This window comes from Lepisosteus platostomus, chromosome 16 (genome assembly GCF_059453375.1).
Source record: "Lepisosteus platostomus isolate fLepPlt1 chromosome 16, fLepPlt1.hap1, whole genome shotgun sequence".
NCBI lineage: Eukaryota > Metazoa > Chordata > Actinopteri > Semionotiformes > Lepisosteidae > Lepisosteus > Lepisosteus platostomus.
Genome location: NC_142626.1, coordinates 27003867 through 27031147, shown reverse-complemented (window position 1 = coordinate 27031147; position 27281 = coordinate 27003867). Strand labels below are relative to the sequence as shown.

The window sequence follows — 27281 nt, the reverse complement described above, 5'->3', positions numbered from 1 at the left end:
GAGCGCTCGGGGGGACCCTTCTGGGCCACGCACACCGCACACGTTCGGCAGTACCGCTCCACGTCCCGGTGGCAAAGACCCCAATAAAAACGGCCTCGGAGACGCTGCAGGGTTTTTTTACCGCCGAAGTGCCCCACACCCGGCTGGCCGTGCACCACTCGGAGCACCGCCCTGCGGAGCGACCGAGGCACCACCAGCTGCCACCGTACCTCGCCACTGGAGGGTACCCGCCACCCCCGGCGTAGCACCCCACAGGGCGCAGAGGGCCTTGACGGACTTCGGGTGCGGGGCGAGCTCCTCTCGCGTAGGCCGCACTCCTGCTGCCCTCCAGCGGAGCACCGGCCCCACGTCAGGATCAGCTGCCTGACGCTGCGCCAGGTCTGGCAGGCCCACCCCCAGCGGCCCCTCCCGGGCCGTGGCCGCGGTGCTCACCCCCGCCACGGTACGGACAGCCTCCTCACGCTGCTCCCGCCGGGCGCAGTGATGGCAGTCCGCGGCCTCGCAGGGGCGCCGCGAGAGAGCGTCGGCATTGAGATGGCGAGACCCCGCACGGTGCACGACAGTGAAGTCGTACTCCTGCAGGATCTCTATCCATCGCGCCATCTGCCCCTCTTGCTCCTTAAAGTGGAGCAGCCAGGTGAGGGACGCATGGTCGGTCCTCAACCGGAACCGGGTCCCGAACAGGTATGGCCTGAAGTGGTGGACTGCCGCCATCACCGCCAGCAGCTCGCGACGGGTCACGCAGTAGTTCCGCTCAGGCCTAGTCAGAGCCCGACTATAGTAGGCCACTACGCGCTCCCCATCCGGCCCCTCCTGCGCCAACACCGCACCCACCCCCGAGTCACTCGCGTCGGTGTCGAGAACATACGGCAACCGCGGGTCAGGGTAGGCCAGCACGGGGGCCCCCACCAGAGCTTCACGCAACCAGCCGAAGGCAGTCTCACAGCCCGAGTCCCAGTCAAAACGGCGGCCCTTGTCGGAGAGGCGGTGCAGCGGGGCAGCGATGCTGGCAAAGTCCCGGACGAACCTCCGATAGTACGAGGCCAACCCCAGAAAGCTGCGGAGCTCCGCGACGGTGCGTGGAGTCGGCCAGCCCCTCACTGCGGCGACCTTACCTGGGTCCGTAGCCACCCCTCGCGGTCCAACAACATGTCCCAGGAAGGTCACCTCCCGCCGCAGGAGCTCGCACTTGCGGGGGTTGAGCCTCAGGCCAGCACGGCGGATGCAGGCCAGCACCGCCTGGAGGTTCGTCAAGGCCTGGTCGAAGCCCCGGGCATGAACCAGCACACACTGGTTCCACGGGACATATGCCAGCACCCTCTCCATCAGCCTCTCGAACGTCGCCGGGGCATTGCACAGGCCAAAAGGCATGACAGTAAACTGCCAGAGGCCCTGGCCGATGGAAAAGGCCGTCTTCGGGCGAGCATCGGGAGCAAGCGGTACCTGCCAGTAGCCGCAGCGGAGGTCCAGGGAGCTGAACCAGGTCGACCCAGTGATGTAGTCTAGGGCGTCATCTATCCTCGGCAGGGGGTAGGAATCTTTCCGGGTGACCTCGTTCAGCTTGCGGTAGTTGACGCAGAACCTCCACGAGCCGTCTTTTTTTTTTAACAGTACAGCTGGCGCCAACCACGGGCTCGCGGAGGGCTCAATCACCCCCGCTGCGGCCATCTCCCAGATCTTTTCCTCGGCAGCGGTCTGCATGGCGTGAATCATGCGTCCCGGTGGGATGCGGATGGGCCGAGCGTCGCCGGTGTTGATCTCGTGTGTGACCAGGGCAGTGCGGGTGCAGTCCTCATCTCTTGCCGCAAAGAGGTCTTCGTTCTGGGCGAGTAGCTCCTGGAGCCGCTGCCGCTGGTCCTGATCCAGGCCCTCGCAGCTCCACTGGTAGAGATCCTCAACGGCGCGCCTCGCTTCCACGCAACGCTCGGCCCCCGCCGCCGCTGCCTTGTCTGGCCCCCCGGCTGACTCGGGAGCAGGATCTGGCGCGCTCGCTCCCCGGCTCACAGGCCTGGTCTGCCCCGGCGACTGCCGCCGCCGCCGCCGCCACTGCCTCTTTTTCTCCCGGCTTCGGCAAGCCCGCGTCCCTCGGCCTTCGCCGGGCCTGCCCTCCACCAGGTGAAGTCGCTCCCCCTGCCACACCAACTCCTGCCGGCTCAAGTCCGAACTGGCCCCCACTCGCTGCAGTAGGTCCAGCCCCAGAATGCAGTCCTCCTGGATGGGTGCGAGGTAGCAGGGGTGGCGCACCGTCGCTGTACCAAGATGGAAGGCAAGCACCTGTTTCCCCCGGACTGCAGCGAGCTGTCCCGTCACGGTCCTCAGCCGCAGGCTGGAGGCCTCCCATCCTGGGGGGTTGGTGCCCTCGGTGTCGGGGAGGACGCCCGGCCGGAGTAGGGTTACCGATGAACCGGTGTCGAGTAGGGCCAGGCAGGGTTGGTCCTCGATTTTGCAGTGGAGGTACAGGCCCCGGCTACAGCCGACTCGCCCCACGGTGGCGTGAGGGGCGCCAGTCTTAACAGCGCTCTCCGGAGCGGGGGTTGGGGTGTTCGAGGGGCGGCCTTCCCCACGCTGAGCCGCCCCGTTCCCGTTTCCCGACGCCGATCGAGGAGTGCGAGGTTCGGGTGCCCGGCAGAACCGGGCTCGGTGTCCCCTCTTCCCGCAGCGGTTGCAAATCAGCGTGCGGGGCTGTTCCGCGGGGGTCGCTGCCCGGGCTGGCTCCTCTTCCCCCTCGCTGGATCCCTCCGTCGCCGTCTCGGTCAGCCGGCAGGGCGCACTGCGTCTGCTGGTGCTTCCAGCCACCCCGAACACGGCCTCAGCCCGTGTAGCAAGGGCCAAGGCCTGCTCCAGCGATGATGGCGCGGCCAGCTGCACGTGGCGCCGCAGCTCCTCGGGTGAGAGGGCCTTGAGAAAGGCCTGGAGAGCCATCTCCCGCTGCGCCTCCCGGGGGAAAGTTGGGTATCCTCGGTGGGCGAGGAACGCGACATCAGCGGCAACCGGGCCCAGTCGCTCTCCCGGTCGGCGCCGCCGCAGGGCCAGCCTCTCCCGCATCAAGTCCGGCGCCTCCTCCACACCGAAGCGCAGCTGGAGAGCCGCCGCCAGCGCTGTGTATTCGCCTCTGTCCTCCTCCGGGACGTCCAAGAGCGCCTGGGCTCACGGGGCTAGGTCGCTGCAGAGAGACGCGGGAGTCCCGGGTTCGAGCCTCCAGTCGGGATGGGGCCGACCAGATGCGCTCTCTTTAGCTCACGGGGCTAGGTCTCTGCAGAGAGACGCGGGAGTCCCGGGTTCGAGCCTCCAGTCGGGATGGGGCTGACCAGATGCGGCAAGGGCGCCCGCCTGAGCCCCCGTTGCGTTACAATACACAAGAATAGTATACGCTGTACAATGTCTGTTGATACTGTTTGTGTAGGGCTGTTTCACTACTTCTCATGTGACCCTGCGGTGGTACTGAGGTCTAGGTGCCTGACTAGATCTGTTCAAATCCAGCCAGCGCTGTGACTTTTATTTTAACAAACATTTCTTTGAAAAAATAGAATAGCAATATTATGGACCATTAATTGACAATAAATATAGAAAAGCACATATTAAATTTGGGAAATTTGGTTTCTGTCAAAGCGATCTATCAAAGGGCAATGAATTCTTATGGACTCATTCTTACGCCTGGTCCTGCCAGGGATTAAAGAAAAACATGCAATCGCGTATCTAAAGAAATAACAGTATACTGTAACTATGTTCATCCACAAACACCCATAAATAGAGCTGATACTGTTTAGACTTTTAATTATTTTAAACTGTATTACAGCAGCACAATGCACAATGCAACGTAAAAGCTACCTTGATCTTTTGCAGCTGTTTCACTGTTTTAAACGAATAAGAAATTAGATTGCTCATAAATCTAATCACTTAATCTACATAAACACAGCATAATTGCTCTCTGAAAAATGCTCTTTTTCTTGTTCGTTTTGGAGACCTTGATCAAAACTGATTTGAGATGTCAGAACGGATTTATTTTCTGTGTATTTCTGTGTGCGCATTTCCTACATTGATTCGTTTGTCGAGATTTTAACTTTATATTTAGGCTCAGAATTTCAACTTTAAATCGTACACTAATTATTAGCAGTAAATACTGGTGTTTTGCTCCCTCTTACCACAAAAATATCTACAGTATGTATTGTAGCTGGAATGAACTTTTTTTCGTACGTGTCTCTACCTACTGCGACTCGAACACGGAATGGTTAAAGATGGCGACAAGTCAGGCACCCAGAGATGGGGGGTGCGTCTTTCCGCCTCCATAACTAAAATGCCAAATAGGAGTGGCGCAGCACGGTTTTCATCACTCTCTACGGGAGTGCTGGCTGTGACGAATTAAACCGGTTTCACAGGTATTTTCAAAGTAGAAGGGGGCGAGTCTTCCAGCGATTGCAAATCAGATCAGATTCCGTTCCCCCAGAGAAAGACAGACAAATCTTTTCACTGCTTATTAGTCGCTATTCACCACACGGCGAGCAGCTCCAATTTCAGGCGTAAGCGATAAATACTGTATATTTATCTGAAAAGCTGTACAACACAAGAATTTTGTTACCCTAGGAGGTTTCGTGAAAAAGCTACAGGCGTGCCGATTGCAATCGTTTTTATTTTTAATCACATTTTAGCAGTCTATTTGGGTTTAAATAAAGTTGATGTTTTCTCTTTTGGCTAGACTTGACTATTTAGCCATGAGATATACAATAGATTGTCATTAAACAACCCTGTGTTTATTAATCTTCCTTGTTATGCACAGTGGGAATGATAATATAATGAGAATTAATTTAATCACAGAGTGCTCACAAGCTGATTCTCTCCAGACACAGCTGTATGAGCTCCACCAGTCAGGACAGGAGCCTCTACTGTACACAGAGAGGGGCAGGAGGGGGGAACAAGCTGTCCAGCCATGTGGAATGCTACAGAACCCTAAACAGACAATACACACTAGCCAAATATTTGACCAAGATATCCAGACACAGCTGGATGAGCTCCACCAGTCAAGACAGGCAAATAAGATACACTCTACAGACATTCACAACAGCGACATATCATTTGCACATACTGTTAAATTATTACTTGTTTTTCAGGAAGTTAAAAAAAGACTTGAATTACTTATCCAGTCTCACGAAATAAAATTATTTTTCAAGCAATGTAATGCAAGATGCTTTCTAACGTCGGGCAATGTGTTTTTTTTTAATCTAACATTGATAGATTAAAAAATAATTCCTTATAGAAATTATTTACCTGCATTAATTTATAAAGGTTGTATTTTCACACAGTGAAGAGGTATTTTTTAGTTATACAGTAGTTGTGCAAGCTCTGGTGAGTGTATCTTTTTTGATGAGTTTCAAAGGCCAATCACAGCTGTATGAGCTCCACCGGTCAGGACAGGAGGCTCTACTGTACACAGAGAGGGGCGGGAGGGGGGAACAAGCCGATTACCTGGCCTGTGTCTCCAGACAAAGCTGGATGAGCTCCACCAGTCAGGACAGGCAAATAAGATACACTCTACAGACATTCCCAACAGCGACATATCATAAAACATTTGCACATATTGTTAAATTATTACTTGTTTTTCAGGAAGTTAAAAAACACTTGAATTACTTATCCAGTCTCTCTAAATAAAATTATTTTTCAAGCAATGTAACTTACGTCGGGCAATGTGTTTTTCTTTAATCTATCGTTGACAGCCACATCTTAAATCTTGTCAGTCAGCTCTTTTTTCTCTATTTGAATTGTGGTGATTCAAATAACTTGGGATAACAAGTGGTCTCAAAGTCACCGAGCTCACAGAGCTTCAACAACAGATGACAATTTCCTTAGTCTTCCTAAAATTGTTAGACGGGTGGGGGGCACTCGGGAATGTGAGTTATGCGAGTTAGATTATGAATGAATAAAAACATTTTATTAAAAACACGTTTGCGTTTGTTTGGGAGCTATATTATGTATTTTTCATATACAAGATATAATGATGTGTTCCTGCTTACACATTGCACTACTTTAAAAGCTATAAAAACAGGTTTCGATTTGTGTCTTTTTCACATTATCTGGCGAGCCTTGTTTTGTCAAAGAACCAGAGATCATCTCGCTTTCAAAGGACAGTACAGACTTTCAAAAGTCCGCAAATGTATTAGCAAGGGTTAATTGCACTATGGACCGCACATAGAAATGTAAAATAGTCTTCTTTAGGTGTGAGGGCAGGAGTGGATCGCAGCAGGCATACACAGCAAATAACAAGGAAACAAAGAACTGGACAGGTGAGATGAGTATCCAAACAGTGATCAGAAAAAGGAAACAATTGTTACGCCCGGCTTTTCGACGCAATTTTTTTTAACTAGCTAATGTTATGGAGGCGGAAAGACACCCCCCCACCTCTGGGTGCCTGACTTGTCGCCATCTTTAACCATTCCATGTTCGAGTCTCAGTAGGTAGAGACACGTTTTCAACCATGTCATTTTGTAAAAAGGGGAGATATGTGGACAAGCCACAGCCCAAACATCCACTGAAGGTTCACGTCTGGGGGGGTATATCTAGAAGAGGCCTGGGACCATTTCTTATTTTCAAAGGAATTATGGATCGTGAATTCTTCGAGGAAGTCGTGGTGAAACAGCATGCCACCCCATATATCAGGGAGCACTTTGGATCAAGGCACTGTCTCTTTCAAGACAATGATCCGAAACACACAGCAGCAAGGGCGAGGGTTGTAGCAGAAGGAATGAACTGGGTGAAAACTCCAGCCGAATCCCCAGATTTAAATCCGATAGAGATGGTTTGGCATTCACTGAAAGACTATGTTCGGAAAACTGCTAAACCCAGCACAAAGCAAGAACTGATCAATGCGATCTACAAATTCTGGGAGGAGGAACAGACCGAACAAAATTGCAACAATTTTATTAACAGGCTGTTTCATGTTCTTCCTACGATTGTTGAGCGGGGCGGGGGGCATTCAGGAATGTGAGTCTGATTAAGAATGAATAAAAGCGTTTTATTAAAAACACGTTTGCGTTAGTCTGGGTGCTGACAAAGTAAAAAACAGTTACTTTTTGACAGTGAAAATCTGTGTGTGTCTCTCTCTCTCTGCTGGCGTTTGTAATCGTTTTTATTTTTAAATACATTTTAGCAAAGTCATGTACCATAAAAGTATGGTAATTAAAAACCATTAATACATTTGCTGGACAGAGAGGTGAACATTATTACGCAGAAGACAAAGGTAGCGATTTACGTTGCATTGTGCATTGTGCTGCTGTAATACAGTTTAAAATAATTAAAAGTCTAAATAGTATCAGCTTTATTTATGGGTTGTAATTTAAAAAAAGTAAAAAACAAATGCACTCAAAATGCAATTTAGAGCTTTCTGGCAAGAGGAGACACCCAAACGAATAATGTAACATGCTACTATTTGTGCATGAACATAGTAATACTGTTATTTCTTTAGATACACGATTGCATGTTTTTTTTTTAAATCCCTGGTGGGACCGGGCGTCCATAAGAATCAAGTAATTGGTTTCATTGCACTTTGACAGATTGTCTTTAAATCAATTGCTGATTTAAAGTTTGACAGTAAATGTTTATATTGTAACGCATACTGTACAGCCTCCATTTCTCTATAAAAATCTAAAAGATCGTTTGCACAGCCTAAGAGGGGGGGTCTGCTCTCAGTGACAGCTGACAATCGTCCATACACTCAATTGAAAAAATTAATAACGCCAATGTAAACGTCGTTACATATTTAAAATTTACAACTATTCATTGTTATTAAAAAATGACTTAAATTCGAACATGTTGTGATATTTAGAAATATAAAAAGTCAATTAATTGTCCATAACATTGCTATTTTTTTTTTTTAAAGAAATGTTTGTTAAAAGAAAAGTTGTGGCTCCGGCTGGAGAACACCCAACCTGTGGTTTATAAGTCAGGCACCTAGACCACAGTACCACCGCAAGGTCACATGAGGAGTGGTGAAACAGCCCTACACAAACAGTATCAACAGACATTGTACAGCGTGTACTATTGTGTTATAGTACATTAATATAATTATATTGTTATTAATTTCTTTAGATACGCAATTCCATATTATATTCCCTATTAATCAAATTCTTAAAGTATGCTTGTTGGCTCTGGTATTGAGCGTATTCACAGAAAAGCTTAAAACTACCACTTTTTATACACGTTATTTCACATGTTAGCTAAAGACTTCGATGCTTAAAATGTTTAGGGAGAAATGGAATACTGATGTGTATTTTTTCTTTAAAGTACTGAGACCAGCCATATACTATAATACTGTATGTTTATGTTCCAAAATGAATATTGTTTATGGCCTTCACATGCGTTATGCTCCTATTCTTTTTATGCTCAGCTACTAAGATTTCCCTTCAGTGGTCAAATTCCATATAAATATTCAATACTAAAACGGGCACAGTAAAGACATTTAAATCTTTCTACGACCGACCAACACACCACGAGTGCCCCTGTAGGTCAACCAATCACGTACCGCAGTATGACGCACGATGGCGTAGCCAATTACCAGCGGTACGTGTCTGTGCACTTTGAACGGCTGCATCTGTATCAATAGAAAATAAATGGGTTTTGACATCGTAAATCAGTATCGATCAAGGTCTCCAAAACAAACAAGAAAAATAGCATTTACAGAGAGCAATTACTTTGTGTTATATAGAATATAGAGTAAGTTAGTGGTTCCGAACATTTTGGACCAAGTACCACCCCTGATCAAACCAAAGCATCCAACTACCACCTACTTTAACTACTAAGTCTTCTTCTCATAGGAACCACAGAAAATCTCAGTGACCAACATGAGCACGCATGTGTGCACACACTCACATACACATATAATAAAAATAGCACTGAGGACTTACCATTTCAGTGAGAGGGATGAGCCTGTTTAGTGGAGCAAAGCAGATGTGAATTTCTTGGTTGAGCCTTGATACAATTCACAACTTTGTCAGCAGAGTCTAACAGTTTTTAAATCCTCTGGCATCGTCTTGACAGCCAAGGCCTCTCAGTGGATGCTGCAGTGCATCCAATTCATATCTGGAGCACTCTCTCTCTCTAATTCGTGCAACTACACTGCTGTGTCTGCCTGTCATCACTCTAATACCGTCTATACAAACTCAGACGCATTTTTTCCAGTCGATGCCATTCTCTTCGAATAATTCATTCAGAAGCTGAAATATGTGCTCTCTTGTAGTTTTTGTTGGTAGCGGCTTACGGAACAGAAATGGAACGTGCCTTAAAACTCATATCTAACGTAAACGAGGAAATTGGCCAAATCAATGGCATCTACAGACTCATCTAATTGCATTGAAAAGCATTTGCTCACCTCTATCAGCGTACTTTTGACATCATCTGCCATATCAATAATTCTACGAGTGACAGTGTCATTCAAAAGGGGCAGCAGGTCGAGCTGTTTAGCAGCTTTTTATCCACACATAATATTTGTCAGCTCTTTTGCCAACAGTAAACAAAGTTCTTCACCAATAGTGTGGGGCTTACCTGCTTTAGCAATCCCAAAGCTTGCATTTTCCCCCTTTTCTGTTTCAGGAGTCGGTCTCAGAAGTTAAAAGAAGTTTTATTTCATGCGCATGGGAGCGAAACACAGTGTATTTTTCTCAAATTAACCTAGAACAGTCCTTAAATATTTAACTGTTATCTATTACGCTTTCCTGTGCTCACAAGATTGGCATTGTTCCAAAATCACGCACATTCTCCTACCTCCCTATTTGCTGAAGATAACTTTTTTAAATACAAGTGGTCACTTACGTTCATAACATGCATTCCGGTACAATGGTATAAAATCACATAGTAGCACTCAAGTACAAGCACGAACTGTATCGTAGTACGTAGGCTGGGTATTTGACACTCTTTTTATTAAAATGGAAAATATTAAAACCTGACCCAATTTGTCAGTGCATACAACAAATTTCCAGGGTCATCTGGCGTACCACCTGGGGGCACGTCACATACCAGCAGTGGTACGCGTACCACAGTTTGAGAACCATGGGAATTAGTGATTGGATTTATGAGCAATCTATTTTCTTATTCTTTTAAACAGTGAAATTTCAGCTGCAAAAGATAGCACCAGAGACAGCACCAGCACTGCTTGCCATATAATTTCAGGAAAGGGTGAATTAAGCCATAATGCAATAATTCGGTAATGAGTAATAACAGTTTAAAATGTACATAGATTAATGTAAACATGCTGGAAACTTCACAATTAAAGTGCTCTGTAGAACAAGAAAAAAAAGATAGAGAAACCTTAAACTTTTTAAGGCTCAAACTAAATTTCAGTCTAAAAAATTAAGAGAAATGAAAATTTAGGACATTTAAGTGTTAGAGATGTAAATAAATAAAAAAATGCACATGGAAAAAAGTTTTAGAAGTGGAGCTGGTTGTAGGGGTTTTGTGCATTTACTGGGACAATTATTAATTGTAGCAGTAAGTCACAAAATGATTCTTTGCGGAATAACTCAGCAACACACACAGATACTAATACACGAGAATACATTATTAATATATAAAATGTGCATATAAACATAACAGATCTTAAGAGTGAGGGTTAGCAGAATACATAAGGTATAAAATCAATCACGAAGAGTAACAAATCAAGAGACATACATTCAGTATACCAGTCATTTATACTGTTTCATTAATGAGCTTTGATTACAACTTCTACACTAGATACTTAAAAGCAAGTACGTCAATCATAGGAATTAAACTGATATCAACTGGGGTTGAGGTAACAATTGAATTCTCAAGCTATAATGCAGAATGTTGAACACTCATCCAATTTATGTGGATTCAGATCTCCCGCAGACGCAAAGGAAAACCGACAGGCTATTGCTGCGTCCAATCGTCATCCTCTGGCCTGGTGACAGGCAGTCCTGGTGTGAGGTGTGGGAGAAGGAGGGAGAGATTCCTGCTGCGGTGCACTGGCAGTGGGCTCTCTGAAGACCGGCTAGTTAGTCCTGGCTTAACTAGCAGAGTTTGTGCACATGAAAAGTGACTGTGAGTGCGAGCAAGTCACACTTTTTATACGGGAAGAAGACCGGTCATTCCATTTGTAGCGCTAGTCCTGAATACTGAGATTCAGCTGTCCACAGTTCCAACTGTAGTTCACTCGTTGATCCGGCGAGCATTCACGGTGGGGTACCAGCGGTTCATGAGGCTTTTTGCTGGGCTAACCTCAGGGGGACCCTTTGGTTACGCGCAGGCGACCTCCGATCTCGACTCTTAGAACAAAGTAAAGTCCTGGCACTCGGACACACTGGCCATCATGTGATTGTCCGAGCTGAGTCTGAGAATGTCCTGGAGGGGCCCCTTCCTGGAGGAACTATGGTTGAAAGTTTTGCGGGCATTCGAGACCCACGTGGGGTTACCCTGCCCTACCAGTTCCTGATTGGCTGATCGAGGTGGAGGATGAGTAACCATGCCCTCTGACATTAGGGTTTTAAACAATCTGGGATGAGACTCCCAAGGAATCTCCCAGAGAGTAAGGTGCCAGAATGACCATTTATTAGGATGGATGGAGAATTTCAGCCTTGGGAGTTGTTCCATATCAGGAAACTCTATAAGATAGAAAAACACTTTAAATCTGAACCAAATGGAATGGCCTCTCTGTGTCCAACTTGACTTGACTTGACTTGAACTTTATTGCCATATGTAACTGGTACAATGGAATTCTTACTTACAGAAAGTCTCTCGATTGTAAAACAAGTGTAAAAAAAACAAAACAAAGTGCAAACAGTGCATCAAGACAATGTACAAACAAACAATAGACAATGTGCAAGTAAACATGCAGACAGTTTGAATGTAAACAATACAGACGTGTAAACAATGACTGGAGACGTACAATAAATAAATTACAATGAGGTAGATGGTGATGGTGTAGGTGTGGTCCGAAGGGGATGGCTAAATGTGTTCGCCAGTCTCACTGCTTGTGGATAGAAGCTATTGAAGAATCTAGTGGTAAGTGTCCATATGCTCTTATATCTCTTGCCTGAGGGCAGTGGGGTGAAGAGCTCATGCCCGGGGTGGTGACTGTCCTCTGTGATGGCCAGAATTCTACCACGGCAGCGGTCCTCATAGAGCTGTTTAATCTCGGTGAGAACGCAGCCGATGATCTTCTGGGCCATATTGACCATTCTCTGCAGTGCCTTTCTTTCTCGAGAAGAGGTGTTGCCATACCACACGGTGATCCCGTTGGTGAGGACGCTCTCGAGAGTGCAGCGGTAGAAGTTCACTAACACATGTATTGGCATCCCCCATCGCTTGAGGCACCTCAAGAAATAAAGGCGCTGCTGAGCCTTCTTTATGATAGAGTCAGTGTTCACAGTCCAGGTTAGATCTTTAGAGATGTGAATTCCCAAAAACCTAAAGCTGGTGACTGTTTCCACTTCCGTTCCATCAATACTGAGTGGGCTGTGAGTGTGTGGCCTGTGTCTCCGAAAGTCCACTATTCGCTCTTTCGTTTTCTTTATGTTCAAGTCCAGGTTATTGCTATGACACCACCTAAGCAGCTGTACAACTTCATCCCTGTAAGTGGACTCGTCATCATCACTGATCAGTCCTATTATAGTGGTGTCATCGGCAAACTTAATGATGCGGTTGTTGCTGTGTCTTGCTGTGCAGTCGTGAGTAAATAGGGAGTACAACCTTGGACTCAGACAGCAGCCTTGTGGGGTTCCAGTGCTCAGGGTGAGTGGTGTTGATGTTTTATTGCCTATCCGCACCACCTGTGGTCTCTCGATAAGAAAGTCCAGCAGCCAGTTGCAGACAGAGTTGCACAGACCTAATCCCCTGAGCTTTGTCACCAGTTGACTGGGTATGATGGAATTGAATGCTGAAGTGTAGTCCACAAACAGCATTCTCACATACGAGTTCTTAGTGTCCAGGTGTTCCAAGGCTGTATGCAGAGCCAGGAAGACAGCATCATCCACTGATCTGTTGCTCTGGTAGGCGAACTGCAGGGGGTCCAGGGACTCTGTGATGGAGGAGTTGATGTGTGACAACACCAGCTTCTCCAGGCATTTCATCACCACAGATGTTAATGCTACTGGGCGGTAATCATTCAGGCATGCCACTTTTGTCTTTTTGGGGGTTGGAACAATAGTGGTTTTTTTAAAGCAGGTGGGGACCATGGACCGTGACAGGGAGGAGTTAAAGATGTCTGTAAACACTGTGGTCAGCTGGGCTGCACATGTCCTCAGGACGCGAGGTGGTATCCCATCAGGCCCTGCAGCCTTACGGATTTTCACCCTGCTCAGAGTCTTCTGCACGTCCTGCTCTGAGAGTTTCAGAATAAACTCGCCCTGCACACTTGGGGTCTTCTCAGCATTGCCCGTGTTCAGAGCATCAAAGCGGGCATAGAAGTGGTTCAGCTCGTAAGGCAGGGATACGTTGTTCGTGTCAATCTCCTGGCTGCAGCCCTTGTAGCCTGTGATTGACTGTAATCCCTGCCACAGCCTCCGGGTGTCAGCGCACTGCATTTCAAGCCGCACTCTGTAGCTCCGTTTGGAGCGTTTTATGGCTTCTTCTAATGCATACCGTGATTTCTTGTACAGCTCTTTGTCCCCCGATTTGAACGCGGTGGATCTATCTTTTATTTTATTGCGAATGTCGTGGTTGAACCACGGTTTCTGATTGGGAAATGACCTAATTTTCATTTCTGGTACAGAAACGTCGGTGCAGTATTTAATATAGCTGGTGACCGCGTCGGTATACTCATTTAAATCTGTGTCGGGAGCTCTGAATGCGTCCCAGTCTGTACTATCAAAGCAGTCTATTAACCTGCTTTCCGCCTCCTCAGACCAACAACGCACTGACCTGTTCGCAATGGGGGAGGTCTTCAGCTTCTGTTTGTACTCAGGAAGCAACAGGAGAGCGATGTGGTCCGACTTACCGAAACTCGGTTTGGGAAGCGCTTTGTATGCTCCTTTTATTGTTGTGTAGCAGTGGTCTAAAATATTGCCTCCTCTTGTCGGTACAGTGACATGCTGAATGTATTTTTGCAGAACTTTCCTCAGATTGCAGTGGTTGAAGTCCCCTACTACAATTGAGACGACTTCTGGGTGGGAGTTTTCGTGCTTGTTGCTAGTTGCTATGTGCTGCTTCCACGCAGGCTTGAGGTTGAATGTAAACGGTTGTGATAATAGTGGCGGAAAACTCCCTCGGCAAATAAAAGGGTCGACATTTTATGGTCAGGTGTTCTAGATTCGGCGAGCAGGATTTAGAGATTACCTTCACGTCGGTGCACCACTTGCTGTTGACCAGGAAGCAAACGCCTCCGCCTTTGTGTTTGCCGGTTGCTTGGTGGTTTCAACACCACTAAGATGAGGGAAAGAGAGACTGGCAAGGGAGCAGCAAACTTAACTCCTATATTTAATAAGCCTTGCCGCTACATGGTGTTACTTTGAAATAAGCAAACAGAAAAAAGTCATGACCAGACATAGTGCAAAAGATGCAGGGACACTTGCAAAACCTTAGATATACAAAACATCACAGAAAGCCATGTATTACAAAGAACATGTGAACCTGAAGCAGATTTGGCAAAGAGTGAGGGGCTTGAATAATCAGGTGCATTTCTGGCAGGGTGAGAATGAAGGTTTGATGGGTCAGAAAGAGTCAGGAAATTAACACATGAAAAAGTAATTTTATCAGAAAGCCTTACAGTATATGAATTAGTAGCAAACAGTTTCATGGAAGGCTTCTCAAATAGTTGAGCATTCAGGTAGATTGTGAGGGGAAATGTTTTGTAAATATATTGTGTTAAAGCAAGTCAGTTTTTTTTTGCAACACATAAAAGACATTTTTCAAAGAAAGTAATTTAGCCTGTTACTAATGGAACCACTAAATAAAGAAATAACAAAAAACAACAACACTATAACTAAAAATAACTATCAGAAGATTACATAATAATAACGTATAATAATAAATATGAAGCAATTTTTATTATGGTTTAAAGTCAAAGTCTTTCTTTCTGTTTCCCTTTTCATTGTATCTCCATGTGTCTCCCTGTTTCCCACTGTCTCCCTTCCTGACAGTTTTTTCTCATCTTTCTTCTTCCTTCTGGAACCCAAATTTTGAAGCAGCAGTTATCTTCATCATCCTCATGCATGGACACTCTGAGATGGAGAATGACATGATGTTGTACAGAATAGTTTTTACTGCTGAGCTGGGTTCTATAGTGAAGACTTGGAAAGAAAGATGTGGATTAGCTGTGCAGATGTTCAGCTGTGCTCCTGTCTTTTTGTCTGCAGGATGTGGAGATGTGAACTAACAGAGAGATGTTGTGAAGATCTGGCCTCTGTTCTTCAATCTCAACACTCCAGTCTGAGAGACCTGCATCTGAGTCGCAATAACCTGAGGGATTCAGGAGTGAAACTGTTGTCTGCAGCTCTGAGGGATCGCAACTGTAAATTAACAACACTGAGGTAAGTGAACACTGGTGATTTCTTTGTATATTCTTTATTTAGATATCCTAAGACACACAATATTCCCTGTTCACATGCATTAGAAAATAAATATACTGTATATGAAGTACAGAACAAAAAGAAGGGGGTGATTTTATACAAGTTCTTGTTTGTGACTATTGCTCTTTGTTAATATCTCATTACTGAGAGACTTGACATGCAATCTTTCCCATTTTGCCTATCTTTTTTAGACATGTATATGTTGTGGTTGATTTATAATTATGTGGGTAATATTCTTCATGAGATTTCATTCATAGAGTCCTTCTGCATTTGAACACAAGTTCTCTCCAGCTTTAACCACTTTCTAGTGGTTGTTTTCATGGCTGCAGTTCTGACAGCTCTAAACAAGTATCTTCCTGCCTCTGAAGGCCGTTCATCTGGTGTTTGTCCCAGAAGAAAAAGGACTTCTAATGAGGATTTTTTTATATTTCTTCAAGAATCTTTCCCCAATTTATTTTCATACCAAAAATGTTTACAATATGCCAGATTTTCTTCACAATTCTTCCGACAGTACGTGCGTCCAGATTTATCATATTTGGCTTGTACTGTAATTGGTGTTTCTTCCAATATTGAATATTATTTTTATACTCAGATTCTCTCAATGAACGTGAATTGTTGGATTTATGCAGATTTGAATGGTTTTAGATTCTTCAATTGGTTTGAAAGTGCCAACCTCCTTTTCTCACCTGCGATTTACTCTTGTATTCCTCTTGTATTTTCTGATATTTTATATACATCTGAAAAAATGTAGCTGTGGAAATAAGTTAGGCATGCAAAATGTACTAATTTGTTAATCTCTCATCATACAGTCTCATTTACTTCTTCTCACCTTTCCCCAGTGTTTTCTCCTCTCTGCGTTTTGACTTTGCCTGTTTGACCACATCTTGGACTGATCCCCGTGCTTTGAACCCTGCATGTTAAACGACTCTCCTTCAGACTCTCCCTGGTGCTTTAATCAGTTCCTGTCAGCTCAACCCCTGCCTTTTCGATTGCGTCTCTAGTTTCACTTTCTCCTGCCTCCCCTGCTTGCTTCCAGCAGAAGAAAGCAAAGCATTATGAAAATAAATTCTGCAATTTAAATACAGTAATTGCAAGAATTTGTATTGTGAAAAAAATCAAGAAAGACATAGTAATTTTGATGGGTTTATAGAAATAGTGTAGCGGAGCTAGTTCGGACACAGTGAAGTCATCGCCTGGGCTGAGAGTGGTCTCCTTTAGCTCATGCGGCTGGTTCCCTGTTGCATCACGCCCCAGGTGTTGCAGGACGAACCGGCGGGGATGGAGCGCCAGAGGGCACGAGCCCGTGTGGAACTGAGACGGTCACAGTAGCATGGGACCCTGACTTTAAACCACATAAAATAGACATTTTAGTAATGGTCACTGAGAGGCATAAGGAAGGTCTGGAACAAGACAGAAATCCTGGAAGTACCTTCATTCTTGCTGTCTTCATCCTTCTCAAGAATGAAACAGGCAGCAGTTTCCATCTATTGAAGTCTTGCTTCAGCTAATTTTCTAGCACCTCTTAATTACATTTTAATGTGTTCTCTGGGTTTCCGGGTATTGCAGTTGCTCAACATTTTATCTTATCCCAGTCCTATTGTAAATTAAATTTATTTTTGACCTCCAGGGATATAGATTCCCCAATAACATTGCTTCTGAATTAATCCCTATTCTGAAAACTTGCTGTAGTCTGTGATTACATCTGTGAGAACAGGAAAAGATGTTGAATTTCTGCTGTATATAATAACATCGTCTATATAAAGAGCCTGATTGTGTGTTTCTCCTGGTATGTCACCTCTCTGTCCTTCTGTTTCCCTGTTATCCTCATCTTGTTTCCCTGAATGAATTAAAACTGTCTGACAGAATACCATGAGCCTGTTCTTGCTCATTTGGTTGTTTTTACATTGCTTGTAGCCAAGCTATAAAACCATAGTGAAAACCCAATTCCTACAAGTTTCAAATATAAAAGGCTGTTTTACCCTGTCAATTGCTTTTTCTGGATCCACATTTTTTTCATTTTGGTTTTTGTGTTTAAAGATTTAATTTAATTTAGCCCAGTAAGACCTCGAGCCAAAAAGTCAATTTCCACCTGGAATGATGTCCTCTAAAACAGTTTATAATAACTCTGCAATTACAAAATGTAATTATACAATAGAACTATACAGTATACAGTAGAAGTCTTAGATTTCTTATACTAAATGTCTTACTGTGTCCTCTCACCAGGCAGAAGTATGCAGGATGAAAAAATTCAAAAAACAGATTTTTTTTCCTGGTTTTCAAAAAGATCAATTTTTCAAGGTGTAGCCTTGTCAGCCAGCTATTATAGTCCATAATCATCTCCTTAGTCTTACTGATGTTCAGAGAGAGGTTGTTCTCCTGGCACCATGCTGCCAGGGTTTAAACCTCCTCCCTGTACGCAGACTCTTCACCATATTTCTTTCCACTGTATACTTGTATATGGCTGGGATGACAAATAACGTGAACTTGAACTTGAACTAATCCTCTGGGCAGTGCTTGAGGAGTTTTAATTGCTTTTCACTGCCAGCTCATCAGCAGGGGTAGAATAGATGATGACCCCTGGTTGCTAAGTAAAGGGTTTGTTTTTCTTTTCTGAGTTATGTTACAGAGTCAGTGATGTCTCCTAGGGCTCTAAATGGTCAATAATGAATCACAGCAATTTGAACCAATTAGATCCCCTTTTTTCAGACATTTTTCAGACTTGGTTGTAGTGGTCAGCCAAATAAATTTACTCTTTTGGTTTCCATTGACCCAGAGGTTTAGCAGGTGTGTAACCTGTTTTTCAGTGCACATATGGCTGTGATTATGCCAGTGAATATGCCAGCAGCCATATAACCCTGCAAATCACAACTGGCAGCTCACTGAAGCTCAGCAGGTGTGAGCCTGACCTGTACCTGGATGAGAGCCCTCCTGGAAAAAGCTATGGTTGCTGTTGGAAGTGGTGTTAGTGGGGCCAGTAGGGTGCACTCATCCCACAGCCTGTATGTATTCTAATGCCCCAGTATAGTGACGGGGAGACTATACTATAAACAGGCTCGGTCCTTTGGATGACACATAAAACTGAGGTCTGTCTGTGGTCATTAAAATCCAGGGTGTTTCTCAAAAAGAGTAAGGGTATTACACTGGCATCCTGGCCAAATTTCCCATTGGCCTTTACCCATCATGGCCTCCTAATAATCCCCATTTATGAATTGGCTTCATCACCCTGTTCTCCTCCTCACTGAGAGCTGGTGTTTTGTAAGCGTACTGGTGCATCATCCAGATGTTGGTTATATATTGGTGGTGGTGGAGGAGGGAATCCCCATTATCTGTAAAGTGCTTTGAGTGGAGTGTCCAGAAAAGCACTATATACACTGTAAGTGTAAGCAATTCTTATTAATTATTGTCTAATTTTATAAGTTTCGCTCCGCTTTTGATTTTTAGGTTGCATTTTGGTGTGTGAGATTATTGTTATTATCGGTTTATGATAACAGCATCTATACATCTATTGTAAAAATGCTTTACTATGGTGAAAAAATACTTTTTGTCTGTTCTAGTCTCACGATTTGTTTTAGAAGTTATTGGAGGTGACTTGTAAGTTGTAAAAAATAACCTGATTAATTATAATTAATTTATGTTTTAGTTTGCAGCAGACGCTGGAGCCTCAGTTTGGTCTCATCCTGCTAGAAAGCTTTCCACATGATGTAGAATAACATGAAAAGTCTTCAACATTAGGGTTTACTGTTCTCCATAAGTCTAAGAGTCTATTAGATTGAATCCTTTTCAAATAATTACAGGTATTCCTGTAACATCACCTGCCAATAACTTTGCACATTAAGACGTGTCCTTCTTCATATGCACACCTTAAGTATGTACACCTTCATGAGTGTTATGTCAGCTTGTCCAATCATTCCAAGGACATATCATCCATCCTTATCTACCTCACTATTCATCAGTCACCCCTCTCTTTGATGATTTGTAAGAGGGAATACTTGTGATGATGCCAGTTTTACTAGTTTGTTATGGTCATTGTTATGACCCCAGGTTATCCCAGGATATAGGGGTGTAACATTAAAACTATTTGGAGACTGGAGGGTTTTTTTTTTCAACAGTACACAATAACGACAAAACAAGAAAATCAGGTGGAAGCTTGATTTACTATACACAAGTGAGTACGTGAAATATAAGACTGTTTACAATATTTACATACTGTACAAACTCACGAAGACAACACGGGGAAAAGGAACATGACTGGTGCCAAAGAAAAGAAAATATCAAAACCAAACTAATCTAACTAATATAGTGCGGTCTAACCTATCTAGCCCAAACAAAACACAAACAAAATGGTCTTCAGCATCTTGGGATGCCCTAACTAACCTACACTAACTAGCAAAACCTACATACAAGGGTGGCACTCGACCCTAACCTAGTGTGTCTAGACACAAACATATGTGTGTGCAAAGTGTATGTCATGTGACGTTCTTACCCGTTCACTTTTTCCCCGCAGGACACACAAAATCACAATCAACAACAAATGCATATCAGCAGCAAAATGACAGGTGACTAATATTAACAGTGATGGGGAATACAGGAAACCCACTGACATACAAACAAACTAGCCAATTATTAGGAAATAGCTATAATTGGTGAAAAAACAAGAAAATGAAGAGAAGTGGACAAAAAGCTGGGGTGGGGGGGGGGGGGGGGGTCAAAACTTCTGTTTTTAAACTTGTGGTCGTGGTTCCGATTGCCCGGGGGTAAGGTGGTGAAGGCATCGCTCATAAAGAATGGCAGAAAGATGTACCACTGACGAACGGGGTACCTGTACAGAGAAAGTGAACGGGAGAGAGAGACGGAAAGAGAAAGAAACAAATACACACACAAACACGTACAGGGAAGTAACAGTCATTGTCTGTCTGGTGTATTTCTTGTTTAAACACTATCACCTTTGTCATTTTTAGTTTTTAAAGCACTCTATTGTCTTGATTCGACTATTATGAGCATTTATATTGTATAATTTAATTTAATAGTTCAATTCCATCTACTATTTTACTTACTATTTTTAGTATGTGTGTTCTATTTTATTTTTGTTAAGTTCATTGTCAGCAGCCTTGCCTTTTATAACCTGGGGAGGCTTAGATTTGATGAAGCCTTTTAATTTTTTTCCTCAACTTTTTCCCAAACAGCTTCCATCTACAACTATATTACACCACAGCATTAACATTATAAACTTCCTGAAATATAACCTCAGTTAAATTGACAGAAATTACATATTTTAGATTATTAAGCATGCAGGACTGTCCCTGGAACACATCTAATTCAGGTACATTTCCTATACCTACAGGCTCAAATCTCAGTGCTGAGTGACTTGACATATTTGTTGTGAATAAACTCATGACTAGTTATATCCAAATGCAAACATCAGTCTGCTTATCTGCCTAAATTCACTACACTACATCTGCCCCTGTATGAGCCACACACTCCTGACTAACAGCTACAGATGCCAGATAACTAACAGTGTTGAGAGTGCTGCTAGCCGACCTGTCCAAAGCCTTTGAACGAGTGGATCTTTCTAGGCTCCTGCAGCATCCTCCTCACAGCATCCTCCTCACATCCTCCTCATCCTAATAAATGATGTCCCAGGCTACTCGCCTGGTTACATAGCTGTGTCATTGGAAGAAAGCAGGAAGTTACAGCTAATGACTCTTTTAGCCTCTGGTCAGAGGTAATGTTTGTTGTGCCCCATGGGGGTGGGGTTTCTCCATATCTATTCCTCCTCCAGATTTCCACCCAAAAGACTGTCCTTAGTGACACTCTGGACTCTGGACATAGATTGTGACACTCTGGACAACATGATGTTGGGCTGTCCCAGGCTGTCCCATTGGATCAGTATTCAAGGTGAAACAGTATGTTCATGTACATGGTGGCTAAGCAGCTAGACAAGTGGGTCACATTCAGTAACACACTGCTGAATGGAAAAGTGTCCCAAGAAAAAATGGCAACTTTTGCAAGACATGCTTTCCAACTTTCAGAAAGACCCATAACAGTTTGATCTGCACCCTGCAGACGGATCATTCATTTGTGTCGTAATGTCACCTAGAAACATTAGTTTTATAACCCATTTTATATCATGCAGTTCAGGTAGTTTTTGGCTTTTTTTTGTGACAAAATGATCTTGATTACATGAAGGCATGCCTGCCAAATCCTTGCCATGGGTTAGCCAACAAACTCTGCTGTATGATAATAATAATTGCTTACAGTTACTGTATATTGCTGTTTTCTGGACACTCCACTCAAAGCTCATTGATGCACCGGCAGCCATAGTGCACCAATACACTCCCCATACACCAGCTCTGCTCTCTCTCAGTGCTGAGGAGAGCAGAGTAATGTAACCAGTTCAGAGAGATTATTAGGAGGCCATCGTTGGTAAAGGCCAAATGACACCAGGGTAACACCCCTGCTCTTTTTATGAAATGCCCTGGGATTTTTAATTACCACAGAGAGTCAGGACCTTGGTTTTACATCTCATCCAAAGGATGGTGCCTGTTTTACAGTATAGTGTCCCCGTCACTATATTTGGGCATTAGGACCCACACAGACATCAGACACCTCTTCCAGCAGCAGCCTTGGTTTTTCCCAGGAGTCTCCCCTCCAGGTACTGACCAGGCTCACACCTGTTGAGCTTCAGTGGGCTGCAAGCCGTGAGCTGCAGGGTAATGTGGCTGCTGGTATAGAGGAATGTCCTTGCACACACTGTCCATCTCCTGAAGAACAGATTGAAACTGAGTCAAGGGAGATCGAGCAATAAGAAAATAAACTATTTTCACCTCCATAATCATCACATTATTAAGGTAGTAATTCAAAATCTTGGCACAATGATTTTCCTGATGTGTAATACAGTGAAAATCTACCACGGGGTGGCCAATGTGATCCACGATGATCTTAACGAGTCTCCTCAGTTTTCTTACCATGGCAGCCGTCAAAGAAAATATTTCCTTCATATCATTCCCTCTTTCCTCAAAATGATTAATGATCTTCTGAGCTGTATCTTCAGCTCTTCTCAAATTCCATCTCAGTCACAATATCTCACAATATTTGACAATGCCGTTTCATTGTTTATATTCACACACTCATCAAGTGCAACACAAAATACTTTTATATTTTTAATGCCAATGTCTGTTGTTTGTTAACATTTTCAGACATTTCACTTATTTGTTTCTTCATTGATCTAGCAGACACAGGTGAACCCTTAATTCTAGAGATGATCATCTCCTTGTTAGGCAATCTAATTAAACATCAGAACAAATAAGAAAAGCTCTATTATATTTGCCCTATCTGTAAATGATTTTCCATGTTTCACAACACTTTGTCTGACTGTCATTTTAAAGCTGTTGCTTTGTTTTCTGTGCCTTGCTGTGGCCTGTTTGATAGACTCAGCCTTGTCCAACTCATCCTTGAAGTGTTTGTCCTGTTTTGTCTGAAAATGTTGCTGAAAATTTGATGTTTGACAAACGATGCTCTCACATTCTAGAGCACAAACAATATGGACGTTATGTTTAACAAATCCATATTCTTCTCTCCAAATACGCAAACATCTGACTTAGATTTCTTCTTTCAACTGTCATTTTGTGCAAAATGTTTGCGTTTACACTTAAGTCTGATGTTATCAGCGGCACAGATTGTGAGCTTTGCTGTGAAAACAATTTCCTAACTCCACTACAAATAATGCAATAAATAACCAAATGAATCATTTTTTTTTCTGTGGCAAAGAACTTTCATTAGGATATATGTTGCAGGGAATTACAGTCGAGCACAGATTTAATTGTTTCTGAACTTAATATCTTTGCTGCCCATTAGACTTTTATTACACATGCCATTTTCTTTGCACATGCTGTTAAAAATCCCTTTGTGTGCCAGTAATGTCATGCATACTGTAGGTCAACGACTGGTTTAGGGGTTTCATTTAATGCATTAACCTGAAGGTCTTTTTGAGACCTGTAATAGACTGTTAAAACTGTGAATGTTTAAATATGCATTAGCTCATAAAATGTTTCATTTTAACTCATTAGTGGTTTTATTTGTACCTTAAATATTGATATATGAAATATTATCCTATATTAAAGGGGAACTGCAATGTTATTTTTACATTTCAATTTTATAATGAATCTGTAATGATGAGTACATTTCAAACACAATAAAGCTACCAAGTACACAATATCATGTGCCATAACATAACTTCCAATTTATATCGCAAAAGAGATGAAGTTTCAATGTATGCATAGTGCCATATTGCCATCATTGTCTTTGATTCAGAATGAGGCAACAGATTTTTCAGTGACGAAAAAGTGTCCTAGTTACATTGTAAACATGCTTTAGAGCAAGCACATTTTGCTACCATATTAATTTAAAATATTTTCACAAAACGTGCACATTTTTTTAGATTCTTTTAAGTATTGCAAAAAAGAACAATCTGCCAACCAACTAAAACATACTCATATTCATTATCAAGTTTTGGCTTCTTGTTCGCTTACAGCGACTAGTGAGCAGGAAGGGCCAGTTTTATATCACAATCCTCACAAACTCTTGCTCTCGCAAGTGGTGAGACCAGCAGATTCTCGTCTTCCTTCATCAACATGGCAACCATGCAGTACTTTCACAAAATTCATTATTTTGAACTGAAATGTGTAGAATTGTACAATACTGTCAATTTATTTTGATACCAAGAGTTAAAACCCTGTCTGAGAACTTGGGACTGCAGTTCCCCTTTTAGATCCGAGTGAGGTGTGGATCAATATTGCAGGTGGGGTCATGATTGTGATTGGGAGCAAGTGGGAATTAAATAGAAAGAAAAGTTCCACTAAGGGCTCCACATTCAGACACATCTTTCTACAGTCTTCTTCATCCCACTGTGTCTCACCTTCCCCGTAATAAAACTGGGATGAGAAATATAAGATGCCTGATCTTGTGAGAAAAGCTTCCCCTCTCATTTCCTTGTCTCACAGGTTTAAACCTGCTCCTCACTCTTGTTCCTCTTTAACTTTGTCCCTTTCTTTCTCTTGTCTGTTCTCCATCTGTCTCAATCACTGTCTTCACAGCAGTAATGCCAGCCAGACCATTTTCTGTAGTGCTGCTCAGTCAGTAGAGGAGTGGTTATTCAGCAGTAAGACCAGAGGGGAGTGAGGAGCACTCTGCTTCAACAGTGTGGACAGTGTTGCACACACCTTTTCCCCAAACTTTCAGACTCTAAAATACCAGACTACAGGCGAGAGTGTGCCTGTGTCTCCCTCGGAACACAGTGTACACTTTGGGGGATCAATAATATGCATTGAAACTGACTCTGAGACAATAGATGTGTCCTAGAAATTAAGTTAAAAAGGATCAGCTGGTGATTGGGATTTCTCAAAGCAAAATTCAGATCACTCCAAATACTGTAGTGTCCAATGAGAAGTGTATCCATGAGAGACATGTCAATTTCCAGCTGTTATAAATCCTTAAGGATTTATATCAGGATCTAAGTAACAAAGAGTAACATTAGGACACTATTCACTGAGCTGTGTCCTCTGCATCTATTATCTTACATAAGGGGTGACCCAGAGTTCCATGTCCCAGGTAACCCCATAAAAACACACAGCAGAGGGAAGTAACAAAGAATGAAAAAAAATGTATATTATCCTTAACAATGGCAGATGCAAATGTTATTTCCCTTATTCAACAATTGAAGAAAAAGAAACGGGCATCCATCAGATAAAATATACAAGTTTTTTATGAAAAACTGGACAGTGTGAGCCCCATGTAGTTTCATTTTAAATGTCTATATGTTTATATGTTTCTCCACTAGGCACCACACTGTAATTGGGTACAAAACAATGGGGTTTAATTGTCATTCTTTAAAAGTCAGCTCATGAAAAGTTGTAGCTCATGAAAATACCCAGATTTTTTTCCAGTGCTTTTCCAGTGCTACTCCAGTGTCTTCTACTGAAACTGGGGGAACAAAGACAGCACAATCTGCATGAAGGCTTTATAAAGCCAGGTCTAAGGGTCTCAAAACCTTTTCAAGATCTAATATTATACAGCTACTTATTGGCAGTTATAGACACACAGTCATAGTTTTATAAGCAAATAGTAAAAGAGATGTTACATTATCTTCTGGCAGCTTAGTTATAAATTTCACAGTTTGAAATCCACTTTTTCTTTCTCTGTAGTCCACAATTTCTTTGAAAATGTGGCCTTTTGGAGAGGTTTGAGGTGCCTGAAATGTATGAACAATAAATTGGCATAACACACACCCTCATTTCATACACCACAGCTGACACACACCTCTCTCACTCTTTCTGTAAACTTCGTAGCCTTGATATGTATTTCCATCAGGACAACTAGTGATGTTACTGACCTGACAAGGTTTTCCTAGCCTTTCAAAATAAAAAATAAAATTATGAAAATGTCCATTATTATTATCAGTGAGCTACTGGCAGTGACACTGATAAGGCATACCCGTGCTGCATATACACAGAGTGGCATCAGAGAGAGGAGCCAGGGAGGTTGTGTATGTTTTCTTATAATGTGATGAAGAGAGACTCGGGGTTGTTAATGTGAGAGGTCTGAGTGCGTGCGTGCGTGCGTGCGTGCGTGCGTGCGTGCGTGCGTGCGTGTGAGTGTGTGTGTGTGTGAGACTTATTCTGGTGGTGTCAAGTGAGGATGTCAGAGGCTGGAGGCGAACCTGTAAGTCCAAGCACTGACTGGTTGTGAGGGGCTCAGTGAATGTCATGTGGGAGCAGGAGGCTTCAGATCAGGAAAGGAGCAGGAGGTTCCCTGTGGTGACTCGGAGCAGAGGGAGTCATCTTCCTGAAAGGGACCAGCCAGAGGGCATGAGAGAGGTGAAGCTTGTTGAGTCCAGGAATCTGCAACAGAATGGCTTGGCTCAGTGAGGGATCTACATTATGATCTCGGAGGAGATCAGATAGAGAGGACAGTGGAGTCAGTGAGCTGGAGACTCAGGGCCTGAGAGTCTGTGAGCCGGGGACCCAGAGGTCTCTGAGGATGTGTGCCCCATGCTCTGGTGCCCTGATGAGAGGCCGAGTACATCACCACTTTTGAAGGAGATGGCTTGCAAAAAATGTGAACACATTCCCCAGGCTGTGAGGGGTGTGTCTGGAATTGTGGACATGCCTGTTCCTGGGGGTGTCACAGAACGTCACAGTATCATGGAGAAATGTGGTTAGTTTTCGAACTAACCTGGAATCTATATCAATGGTTGTTATGGTCCTCAGTTGGAGAGTTATTTTTTTCCCTAAATGTTTTCCTGCTTTTTCTCTGGGTGCTGCCAATTAGGATATTGAGTAAATGAAGCAGAAGCATTAAAAAGGGGAAAATGAGACTGCAAAAGGGGGAATACTGAGAGATCGTAGACGGTGAATGAGGTTAGTTGAGTGGTGTGTTATAGGGATGGGGGAAAGACATGTTGTGTGCTTTTCTTTTTTGCTTTTGGTTTGGATAGTTAGTGTAGATATGAGTAGGACGTGGAACACTTTTTTTTGGTATGGCTTCATTGTTAGACAGTACCACCTTTCCTGTTCTAGCCTATCTAGTTGTTTTTTTAGTCAGTTTGTCGGAGGGGGTTCTTTTCTTTGTTTTTCTCCTCCCAATTGGAATACAAATGTGCACCTCTGCCTCCTTGGGTTTTTTTGGTATAATAATTTGTTTTCTCAAACATAATTGACACTCTCTCACATATTATAATAGTAATTTTAACAGAACTAATGTACAGTACTCTATTGACAATGG

General features: G+C 43.5%; 1 protein-coding gene across 1 annotated transcript in view; it reads left to right on the top strand.

Annotated features, from left to right (window-relative positions):
• The window catches only part of LOC148647124 (NACHT, LRR and PYD domains-containing protein 3-like), a 405714-nt gene that overhangs the window by 150119 nt on the left and 228314 nt on the right, over nt 1-27281 (top strand). Inside the window, exon 14 of the mRNA XM_088609314.1 lies at nt 15291-15464. Coding sequence (XP_088465440.1) covers nt 15291-15464 — 174 coding nt within the window. The remainder of the gene's footprint in view (nt 1-15290; nt 15465-27281) is intronic.